General features: G+C 36.9%; 1 protein-coding gene across 1 annotated transcript in view; it reads right to left on the bottom strand.

Annotated features, from left to right (window-relative positions):
- Nucleotides 1-2,454: 2,454 nt before the first annotated feature.
- The window catches only part of LOC109439108 (uncharacterized), a 36,129-nt gene continuing 26,009 nt past the window's right edge, over nucleotides 2,455-12,574 (bottom strand). The window contains 3 exon segments of the mRNA XM_019719324.2: nucleotides 2,455-4,896; nucleotides 4,898-5,052; nucleotides 5,055-7,531. Coding sequence (XP_019574883.2) covers nucleotides 4,656-4,896; nucleotides 4,898-5,052; nucleotides 5,055-7,531 — 2,873 coding nt within the window. The 3' untranslated portion in view covers nucleotides 2,455-4,655.

Here is a 12,574-nt window from a genome sequence, read left to right as displayed (position 1 = left end):
CTGTTTGGAAGAGAAATATTGGCAAAGGGAATTTTGCCAGGGCAGAGCCCAATAGGCACAGCTGCACCAATGAGCAGTAGTTCTGGGGTTTTATGTTTTTCTGTGCAGGATGTAGGGTGCTTGTTTGCTTTCAGGGGGGCTGCTACTACAATTGTCTTCTCCTGGGAACTGTCCTGTTCCCTTCTATGATGGATGTCAGCTTGCAGGGTGTTACTGTTGTAATTGCAAACTGTTCTCTTCCCATCTATGTTGGGTGTTGGTTAGTTTGCAGGGTTTGCCATTGCAATTAGGAACTGTTCTGTTCCCCCACCTATGGTGGATGTAAGGTGCTTGTCAGCTTGCAGGCGCAGTGCTAGCCAGAGGTTTTAGAATCAACTGGTTATATTTTAAGCTCGTTCCTTCTAGCTCACAAGCCCGCTCCTGTTAACTCTTTACTTGTCTCATCAGTTTTTATTAGAAATTGACATGGGGTTTTGCCAAACATTTGCAATCATTCATTATATTCCAACAAACACTAAAAACCAAAAATCTGGACTGTGAACTGGATCTGCTTAAAGCGATTTAAAAATACTGGATGTTCTAGTTTTTAACTTGTTTATGATGTTTCCAACATTAAAGTCAGAATGGTATATGAAGGATTCTGATCTTATTTTATGTACAACTTGAAAAACTAGTAATTCATGAAACAAATCTTTACCAAGTTGCAAGCCTGGTGCTTGCTATAAATGCTTTCAAGTTGAGGGTCACTAACTAGAAACCAGGTGACCACGCTTAGCAGTGTCTGTGATCATTCATGTTGACAGCACATACTACTGGTAGGATGAGAAATGGTGTTTTTTTAACTATGTGGTCTTTTTACAAAAAACACTTAATTCCAATGCAATCATAAAAAAAAAAAAAGATATCAAAAACCCAAACTAAGAGATATTCTACAAAATACTTGACTAGTACTCATGAACTGTCAAGGTAATAAAAAACATGGAAGGCACGAGTAATTGTCACAGACCAGTGGAAGCTACGGTGACAGGACAATTAAGTGTAATGTAGTATTCTGGATGACATCTTCGGATACAAAAACACCATAGAGAAAAACTGAAAAATAATGTGTTTATTTAATACTCTATCAATGATAGTTATGACAAATGTACCAGAGTAATGAAAAATATTAAAAAGGGGAAATGTGTGAGGAATATATACGAATTAGTTTTGTAACTTTTCTTCAAATCGACAACTATTCTAACCTCAAGTGAATTTAAATTTTTTTTTTTAAAGTACTCCAGGTTAGATAATTTCCTTTATTTTTCTGTAAATCAACAGTTTTCTGAAAAATCAAGCGTGTAGACGGAGATGGCTTCTGACTTTCATTTCCCTTTTGGTTGTGCAATAAACTTTTGTGAATCAACATGTCAAGACACTGAAGAGAGGCAAACACACTCTCTTAGCTGCTGAAACTGTCTAGCCAGGAGAGCTGATCCAGTGTAAGGTGTGCTAGCTCTGGAGGCCCATGACAGAGCCTTCATCCAGCGATGGGCTCTTACTACTGGCTCTTTTCTTTGGCAGGGATGCTGCTAAATTAAGTGCTGATAAGTCAGTGTAAAAGAAATACCTGTTCTCCACTTAGTGTTAACAATTATACCATCGTTTTCCCTCACACCATATCAACACAAGATGGGGAATAGAAAACTTAGAGAATCAACTGACCTGAATATTTTCCACATACTCTATCAGATCATACTTGCAGAAAGCAACGTGTCCAGGGTTGATATGTTTTCAGTGGTCCAGGTTTTAAAAATTAGTATTTCAGTTACTTATTTCTCTGTGCTGACCAAACCATGTTTCCTGAAATGATGACAGACTGACCAAACATTTCCTTGGTTAAGACTATATAGTTTCCCAAAATGTGAATGTTTTTCAATACCAATATGGTGCTTCTGACACAAAAGTAGCCCTGATTTTAATTCCAATTATAAAGCCTGCTATTCAAGAAGGGTAGAAATTAACTCGTTTGCAATGCTGCAGTGCGAGCAAGCACCATGGTTTTGGGAAAAGATCCTAGACAGGATGCTCAGGCTACATGCAAACAAGAGGGCTAAGAAGACTTGCTTTTTAAATACTCAGCGTAAAATGAACCATAAATGGCATAAAATGAAGGTCAAAAGAGCATGTAAGAATCAATCCACTACACACATGCATGCACACACATACACACACATTCACACAAGAGTCCTTTTCTCATGGATAGACAAGCTCCTAGAAAAACGGGGCCAGACCAATATTCAGACACAGCAGGCAGGCCAAAGTCTAACAGCATCAAGCTGAGGGAAGAAACAGAAGAGCACATAGACTGTCACTCAAAAAAGGAAAGTGAACTTGACCAGAGCAAGTTTGACTACTGCCTCCTACTAGAAGAAGTAATGAAATCTGTTACATACCCATACAGATGCGTCCCATAGCTCAGACAATACTCACAAACATTTATTGGTGTTCTCCAGAGTTCACGTTATTCTTCAATGTTTAAAACTTCACATACCACAGTGTTTGTGCATAGGGAAATATTTCCTTCTGTATTTGCTATAAAACTTAGTATTACATATAAAGCACAAGTTTTGGTACATCAATTCTAGGTGAAGAATGTACTTTTTTTTATTAGTTAATTGGGGTGACAATTGTTAGTAAAGTTACATAGGTTTCAAGTGCACAATTCCGTAATACGTCATCTATATATAATGTTGTGTGTTCACCACCCAGAGTCAGTTCCTCCATCACCATATATTTGATCCCTTCAACGCTCACCTACCACCTCCTTCCCCTCTTACCCTCTGGTAACCAATGAACTATTGTCTGTGTCTATGAGTTTTTGTTTCTTCATTTGTTTGTCTTGTTCTTTCGTTGTTGTTTTTAGTTTTATATACCACAAGTGAAATCATAGTTCTCAGCTTTTTCTGACTTATTTTGCTTAGCCTAAAAATCATAAGTTCCATCCATGTTGTTGCAAATGGCACTATTTCATCTTTTCTTATGGCAGAATAGTATTCCATTGTGTATATGTATCACATCTTCTTTATTCAATTATCTATTGAAGGACACTTGTTTCGATGTCTTGGCCATTGCATAAATAAAGCTGCAATGAACATTAGAGCACATGTATCTTTACAGATAAATGTTTTCAGGTTTTTTGGGTATGTACCCAGGAGAGGGATTGCTGGGTCATATGGTAATTCTATTCTTAAGTTTTTGAGGAAACTCCACACTGCTTTCCATCGTGCTGCACCAATCTGCATTCCCACCAACAGTGTATGAGGGTACCCTTTCTCCACAGCTGCTCCAAAACTTATTGTTTGTCTTATTGGTGATAGCCATTCTAACCGGTATGAGGTCAGATCTCATTGTGATTTTTATTTGCACTTCTCTTAGGATTAGTGAGGGTGAGCATTTTTTTCATAGCTCTATTGGCCATCTGTATGTCCTCTTTAGAGAAATATCTATTCAGGTCTTCTTTCTGCCCATTTTTTAATTGGGTTGTTTTTTTTGTTGCTGAGTTGTATGAGTTCCTTATATATTTTGGATATTAGCCCCTTATTGGAGGCGTTGTTTGCAAAAATCTTCTCCCATTGGGTTGGCTGACTTTTTGTTGATGGTTTCTTTTGCTGTGCAGAAGCTTTTTAGTTTCATATGGTTCCACTCATTTTAGCTTTTACTTACCTTGTCTTTGAAGTCAAATTCATACAATCATCCTTGAACTCAACGTCCAGAAGTTTAGTTCCTATGCTTTTTCTATGCAGTTTATTGTTTCAGGTATTATAGTTTAGGTATTTGACCCATATTGAGTTAATTTTAGTATATGGTAACAGAGAGCAGTCATTTCATTCCTTTGCACGTGGCTTTCCAATTCTCCTAGAATCATTTATTGAAGAGACTGTCTTTTCTCCATTGTGTTTTTGGATTCTTTGTCGAAAATTATCTGTTCATATTTATGTGGGTTTATTTCTGGGTTTTCAATTCTATTCCATTGGTCCGTGTGTCTGTTTTTCTGCCAAGAATTTATCTTCAATTTTGAAAGTGATACATTTCCTCAGAAAAAATTATCTGATGCAAACTCAGTATGTGTTCAAAAATTAGTTATCAAAATTCAAGATTTTAGTCTAATCTTAATTATTTCATGTTTAATGAAGTTCAGTTGGTGGTAAAGGCATTTGTGTTGTTCCCTAAGATTTCTATGATTTTTAATGAAGTCTTCTGATTATTCAGGACATAGACAGAAGTTTTCTTCCTCATGTGAAATCTCTGATGTAGAATGATAGGTTGAACTCTGATAGGTCTTCTTACATTTATTGTATTTACAGCATTTCATCCCACTCTAACAGTGAGTTGCCTAAACTATATACATTTAACCAAGAGACCGAAATCTGTAAAAGCTCAACAGAGTACAAATTTAATTCTGGCTTAAAAAAAGCCAGAGAGGAATTAAAAAATTAGGAGGGAATTGATTCACCCAATTATTCAGACTCTAGCTTCTTTAACCTTATATTCTATGTCCAATACACAGCACACAAGTCTTCCATGGAAATTTCTCCATTCCAGTATAACACAGACAGGGAACAATATAAGGAGACTTTTTAAGGCCACACTTAGCTTAAATGTAATAGTATCATATTTCACGACTGTACTGCGAAATTCAGACAAGCTATGTGCCTAGAACAAAAACAGTTAAAGGAAACAATTTGCCAGTCTGTCATGAGATTCTCCACTGTGTTGTATGAGTTCTTAGAGGACATTCCAGATTCATTACACGCAAGGATTTTCTGTCTTCTGTGCATTCTGTTGTGATGTACTTTAAGGGCTGCCTTAGGGACAAAAAATTTCCTGCATTCATTATATGCACAGGGTTTCTCCCCTGTGAATTATCTGATGTGCCCTGAGGGATGAACTGTCTGCAAAAGTTTTCCCACAGTCGTCATCTTCATAGGGTTTCTCTTTTGTGTGAATTCTTTGATGGACTATGAGGGCTGCTTTGTAGACAATGGTTTTCCCACATTCATTACATTCATAGGGGTTTTCTCTCCGCTATGCATTCTGTTGTGGTGTACTCTAAGTGCTGTCTTACGGACAAAAGTTTTCCCACATTCATTACATCCATAGGGTTTCTCTCCTGTGTGAATTCTCTGATGTGCAGTGGCATTTGACTTCCGGGAGAAAGTTTTCCCACATTCAGTACATTCATAGGGTTTCTCTCCTGTGTGAATTCTCTGATGTATTCTGAGTTTTGATTTAAGGGCAAAAGGTTTCCCACATATAGTACATTCATAGGGTCTCTCTCCTGTGTGAGTCCTCGTATGTGCTCTAAGGTGTGATATCATGTAAAACGTTTTCCCACAGTCACTACATTCATAGGGTTTCTCCCCTGTGTGAATTCTCTGGTGTACCCTGAAGGCTGAATTGGAGGCAAAAGTTCTCCCACAGTCATTACACTCATAAGGTTTCTCCCCTGTATGAATTCTCTGATGTGCACTGACATATGACTTCCGGGAGAAAGTTTTCCCACATTCACTACATTCATAGGGTTTTTCTCCTGTGTGAATTCTTTGATGGACTATGAGGGCTGCTTTAAAGACAAAGGTTTTGCCACATTCATTACATTCATAAGGTTTTTCCCCTTTGTGAATTCTCTCATGTCCACTGAGGTTTGATTTCTGAGAAAAGGTTTTCCCACATTCACTACATTCATAGGGTTTTTCACCTGTATGAATTCTCTGATGTGCACTGAGGTGTGACTTTTGGGAAAAAGTTTTCCCACATTCATTACATTGATAGAGTTTCTCCCCAGTGTGAGTTTTCTGATGTGCTCTGAGGGCTGAATTATACGCAAAAGTCTTCTTACAGTCATGACATTCATATGATTTCTCCCCTGTAGGAATTCTAAGGGTTGAATTACAGGCACAAGATCTCCCACAGTCATTACACATATAAGGTTTCTGCCCTTTGTGAATTCTCTGCTGTGCAGTAAAGTTTGACTTTTTGGAGAAAGTTTTCCCACACTCATTATATACATTGGATTTTACACCTGTGTGAAATCTCTGGTGTACTCTGAGAGTTGAATTGTGAGGAAAAGGTTTCCCACATTCATTATAGTCATAGGGTTTATTTCCTGTGTGAATTCTCTGATGTTCTTTGAGCTGTGCCATCTTGAAGAATGATTTCCCATATTTATTACTCTGATAGGGTTTCAGTTCTGTGTCTGTCTGGTGTACTAAGAGGGAAGGTTTCTTGCATGATTTCCCAGATTCATTGTTATCATAAAGCTTCTTCTTTCTGTGAATTGTCAGATGTTCATTAGCATCTGATGTCTGATAGAAAGTTTTACTATATTCATTACATTCACAGAGACTGACCCCCATATGAGTAGCAGGATAGTGAATAGTGAGTGAATTTGAACAAAAGGATTTCTTGCTTTCCTCACATTCACACGTTTTCTCCCCTGAGCAGGTCCTCTGATGCTGAATGAGGTGTGCTTTCTCGTAAAAGGATTTCCTGCATTCATTACTTTCTAATGACTTCTCTCTTGTGTCACTTTCCTGATGTACACAGAAAAGTGAGTTTTGATACAAGCATTCTCCATATTTACCACTCTTGTAGACTTCCTCTTTTGTCTGAGTTATCTGATGCATTGTAAGGTGTAATTCCTGGGAGAAGTCATTTGCACCTCTATTAAAAACACAGAACTTATCTCCACTTTGTATCTTCTGACGTACTAGATGGGATAAGTTTTGGCTCAAGTTTTCTTCACATTTACTCCTTTCAAAAGCTTGCTGTTTTGTAATTGCTTGCTGAGGTGGAGTGCAGGGTGAATTGCTGTTGAAGTTATTTTCATTTTCATTACATTCATAGTTTGTTGTAATGCTGCAAACTTTATTGAATTCCACAATGGTGGTTTTGTGACACGATCTCTCACATTCATTAATATCAAAGCATTTCTCTCTTGTGCCAGCTCTCATTTGGTTAAACACAGTTGCTTTATCACAGTTTTTCCTAAATTCATCATTCTGACAGAATTCCTCTCCTGTTTGACAACTCTGAGCTGTAACAGAGACAATAGCCTCATTATGTAAAACTTTTCCAAGTTCTCTACATTCAAAGGACTTCTCCATAGTTTCAAATATCTGATGATTTTTCTTACGACTGAGAGCTTTCACGTTTTTATTATATTTGTAAGACTGCTCTCCAGTATAAGTTTTCTCATGTTTAATATCAAGCTGCAACTTTTCACATACATTCATGTAATCAGCCTTCTTTCTTGAATAGTTTCTATCACTAACAATTAATTCAGAAACAAGTGGCAAATTCATTCTACATGAGTCACACTTACAGGGCATTTTTTGTGGAAATTCTGGAGTTATATCCAGATTAATTGGTTTTGCTATAACTTTCTGCTCTTCTCTACTCAATGTTTTGTTGTCACTGAATATTACTTGCCACAAAGGTTTCTCTTGTTTTTCCTGGTTCCTCGTAATGTGGATGTCAACTTTGTAATATCCTAAAATGACAAAAATGGAAAACATCATTTGAATCTTACATTTCTTATTGAGAGGTGCTTATAGCCATATATTTTTGTCATGTATTGTCTATAGTCTCTGGTTATATTTCCAAAATTAAAAATTCATGCACTCAGAAAGACACAGTCAGCCTCTCTCTCTCTCTCTCTCTACCCCATCCATGATGTCACTTAAAAACAAAAACAAAAACTGATGTGTCCAGTGCTGGCCAAGATGAAGCAACCCCAGCCCTCCCTCTTTCAAATACAAATCCCTGGGGAAAAAAATTTGAAAAACAAATGAAGATGCTACAAAATGGAAAGAAAGTGGACTCTTGGACATAAGAAATGACATGGATCACAGTTTCAAGATTTTCTTTTTGCTTCCCAGATATCTTATATGGGGTGCTCAAGTGGTGGAGAAACCTGCAATCCAAAGCCAACAATAGGGAGAGACAAAAGAGCTCCGAGGGGCCGGCCCGGTGGCTCAGGTGGTTAGAGCTCCATGCTCCTAACTCCGAAGGCTGCCAGTTTGATTCCCATATGGGCCAGTGGGCTCTCACCACAAGGTTGCCGGTTCAATTCCTCAAGTCCCGCAAGGGATGGTGGGCTCCGCCCCTGCAACTAAGGTTGAACAGGACACCTTGAGCTGAGCTGCCTCCCGGATGGCTCAGTTGGTTGGAGCGCGGGCTCTCAACCACAAGGTTGCCAGTTCAATTCCTCGAGTCCCGCAAGGGATGGTGGGCTGTGCCCCCTGCAACTAGCAACAGCAACTGGACCTGGAGCTGAGCTGTGCCCTCCACAACTAAGACTGAAAGAACAACAACTTGAAGCTGAACAGCACCCTCCACAACTGAGATTGAAAGGACAACAACTTGACTTGGAAAAAAGGCCTGGAAGTACACATTGTTCCCCAATAAAGTCCTATTCCCCTTCCCCAATAAAATCTTAAAAAAAAAAAAAAAAGAGCTCTGAGAAAAGCCGGTTTCTTCTAGCCAAAGATCTGAGAAAAAGCTGGTCTAACATAATAGAAAATCTTTTTGACAATATCCACCACACTCAAGCCCCCATGCATCCCAAAAAGAAGGAGGGAAAAAAAAATAAACACTGTTCTATGCAGTTCTTCCACAGACATAAAGGATTTGTACACACTAGCAAAATTTTCCTTGAGCCAAACCAAGAATTCATAGGAAAGATCATGAAGAATCCTGAGAAATTTCCATTCACAAGACATTCTGGGAAATGGTCACAGCAGCCACTGCCAAAAGATTTACCTGGAAACATATTCCTATCTACTCAATGAAATCTGCATGGGCAAGAGAAACAAGTCTGTTTGTTTAGGGCACTTGTGGCCATCTCATACCACACTGGAGAATAAAAGCAGGAAAACAAAACACAGAAAAAGAAAAGAGACAGGAAGATATCACACTATTACACTATTACAGCTAGAAGAGATGAAGCAGCATTTGTAAAAACCATATCCTCAAAACCCAGAAACAATAGATTAAAAAGGAGCTAAATTCACATTATTCTCAAATGCACATGAAGCATTCATCAAGATAGACTACATTCTGCGCTGTAAGACAAATCTTAACAACTATAAAGAAATCATATAAAGTGTGATCTCAACCCATAGAGAGAAATTATACTAGAAATCAGTAACACCAAGTTATATGGAAAAATACAAAATAATTCTAAATTCATACACTTTCAATTAAACCATGGGTCAAAGAGGACATCTAATAGAACATTAAGATATTTTGAAGTAAATAAAAACAAGACTGTTCAAAACATAGAATTTAGCAGCATGCAGCTAAAATAGTACTCAGAGATAAGTTTATATCTTAAAATTTTCACATTAGAAAAGACCTCCAAATAGTTTTCTAAGCTTCCACTTTAAGAAACTACAAACAGAATGTAAAGCTAAAGATAACAAAAGGAAGAAAATGATAAGGACTAAAAAATAAAATTGAAAACAGAGAAAAATCAATGAAGCCAAAGGTTACATATTTGTAAAGACTTAAAAAAAAAAGATAAAAATCAACACAGAAAAAATGAGAAAACACATGATCAATATCAGAAATAAAAACAAGAAGGGATGTATCTACTGACACGACATATTAAAGAGATAATAAAGAGTATTATGAAAAACTCTATGCCTATAAATTTGACAATTCATATGAAATGGACACATTTCCTAAAAATAAAAACTACCAAACTCATTCATGTAGAAAGAAATATCCTAAATAGATCTATTTAAGAATTTGTATATGTTGTCAAAAATATGTAGTTCAAAAAGCAGCTCCAGGACTATATGAGCTAACTAGTGCATTCGACCAAATGTTTAAAGACGAAATAATATCAATTTTACATATGAGGTCTGACAATTAAGTTTGCAAACTCATCATAGAAAAAGTACTACCTCATTGCTGAATATCACCACAATCACCATCAAAGTACTCTCCTTGGGGAGCTATACACCGACACTAGTGCCTAGTCCACCCTTCAAAGCAATTTTCGAACTCTTTCTGGAATGGTCATCAGAGTTGTCATCGTATTACCCTTGATGTCCTGAATGTCATCAAAATATCTTCCTTTTAATATTTCTTTTATCTTTCGGTAAAGAAAGAAGTCATTGGGAGCCAAATCAGGTGAGTAGGGAGGGTGATCCAGTACAGGTATTTGTCTGATGGCTAAAAACTCCCTCACAGACAGTGCCGTGTGAGCTGGTGCACTGTCATGATGCAAGAGCCATGAATTGTTGGCGAAAAGTTCAGGTCGTCTAACTTTTTAATGCAGCACTTCCATAAAGTAAACTTGGTTAAATGTTTGTTCAGTTGGTACAAATTCATAATGGATAATCCCTCTGACATCAAAAAAGGTTAGCAACATCGTTGCAACAAGTTAACGAACTGAACTGTCAGACCTTGTAATCTCTTTCAGAACATACAAGATATAAGACTATTTCCTAAATCATTTTATAAGGTGTGTATTATCCTTATAGCAAAACCTAAGAAAATTCAGAAAAGAAAAACGTAGGTGCCAATATCCCCCATGACATAAATGTAAAAATACTGAAAAACAGTAGCTAAAAGAACAAAGCAATATATAAAAAATAATAAATCTGGATCAAGTGGGATTCATCACAAGAATGCAAACTGTTCCAATATTCAAAAGTTAATCAATATAATCCATCATATAAACAGTCTAAAGAATTCAAACCACACACTCCTATAAATTAAGGTAGGAAAATATTTCAATAAATTCAAAATCCATTCATTGACCTAAATAAAAGGAATCTACAAAAAGCCTGTATCTAACATCATACTTAAGAATGAGAGACTGAATGTCTTAACCCTAAGATTGGGAAAAAAAGACAAGGGTGTTTACTCTCAGGACTTCTACTTAAGAGTGTAATGGAGTTCAAACGAATACAATATGACAATAAAAATGAAAGATACAGAGTAAGTCTACACAGAAAAATCACAAAAAGATCTTTTAAAAAATTCCTTAACTAGTAACTGTTTTCAGCAAAGGCAAAATACAAAGTCAATATACAGAAGCCAATAATATACAAATATGATCAATGGGAATTTGAAATCAGATAAACATCATAATTTACCACAACACACAACATGTGCGCACGTGCGCACGCGCGCGCGCACACACACACACACACACACGGTATCTCTATTCTGAAAACTACTGATGAAAAAAATCATAATGAAAGAAATAAAAGAAATCCTGAATAAATGGAGAGGTATATGTTATTTATCGATTAGAAAGCCATATATTAAGATGTCAATTGTCTTTAATTTGATCTACAGATTCCATGCAATCCCAGCTGAAAGGCCAGCATGCTTTTTTGTAAATATCAAGAAGCTCATTTAGAACTGATATAGACGGAAGTTGGTGGATTCACACTACCTGATTTCAAGAATTAATTAACAAGCTAGTGTCATAATGTTAATGTGCTATTGTCATAAGGATATGTCGATGAACAAAAAAGAATAGCGATGCCACAGAAATAAACAATCTTACACATACAGAATTTAAAATGTATACATATGCAGAAATATGCAAATATTCCCATCTGTTTTCGAAGATCTTGCAAATGCTGTTTAATGAAAAAATGATATTCTTTTCAACATATAGTGCTAGAATAACTGGATTCCCTCTTCAAAAATTTAAACCAAACATACACCTCACACTTTCTATAAAAATGAATATGAAATAGATCACAATGTATAAAACGTAAAATTTAAAAATATCTAGGAAAAAAACATAGGAATAATCTGTGTTCCTTTGAGTTCCAATGTTTCTACACAGGACAACAAAACCATGGTCCTTAGAGACAATTGAAGAACTGGACTTTATGAAAGTGGATGTTCAGTTTTAGCCAGCCTCCTCTGAAACCACGCCAATAGAAGAAGTGGGGTGCAACTTCACTACTGCCAAGTCGGGAGAGAAGTCCAGGTTTCCCACTAAACCTCTACTGACACCCGGGAGTTGGAGAAGATGCTACTCAAACACTGGGCAGAGGTGAGAGATCAGGCCTCCAGAGGCCTCCTACTGGCACCCAGTGTTTCATCAGGTGCCAACGTCCCTAACTCATCTTCACTCCTTTCCGTCTTTCAGAATCTTAATACACATACACACACACACACACACACACGTATAGATGTACTATATGTACATATGTGCAAGTACACATTTAACTGAACTTAGTGGGTGAAGTAGGAGGGAATACATTTTATCCATCTTTCCCTTGCTTAAGCCTTTTTATATCCTATTAATTCCTTCCCTAAGCACACTCATGAACACGTTTTCCTTGTCATCATATAGAATATTTCTACTTTTGCTTTGAAAACTAGGTCATCAAGCCACCTGAATCCAATTTTTTGGTTCTGATCCATAAGGTTCCCTCAGAATTCTTTCCCCACTGCTCTGTGGAGATAGTGCCATGTGTCAAAGACCAATTGCCTATAAAGCACATGTTTTATCTTAAGCTTTCTTTTCTGTTTCACTAATTCATTAAAATATCCC

Source organism: Rhinolophus sinicus, linkage group LG01, assembly GCF_036562045.2.
Source record: "Rhinolophus sinicus isolate RSC01 linkage group LG01, ASM3656204v1, whole genome shotgun sequence".
Classification (NCBI taxonomy): Eukaryota; Metazoa; Chordata; class Mammalia; order Chiroptera; family Rhinolophidae; genus Rhinolophus; species Rhinolophus sinicus.
This window is presented reverse-complemented; position numbering and strand designations above follow the sequence as displayed.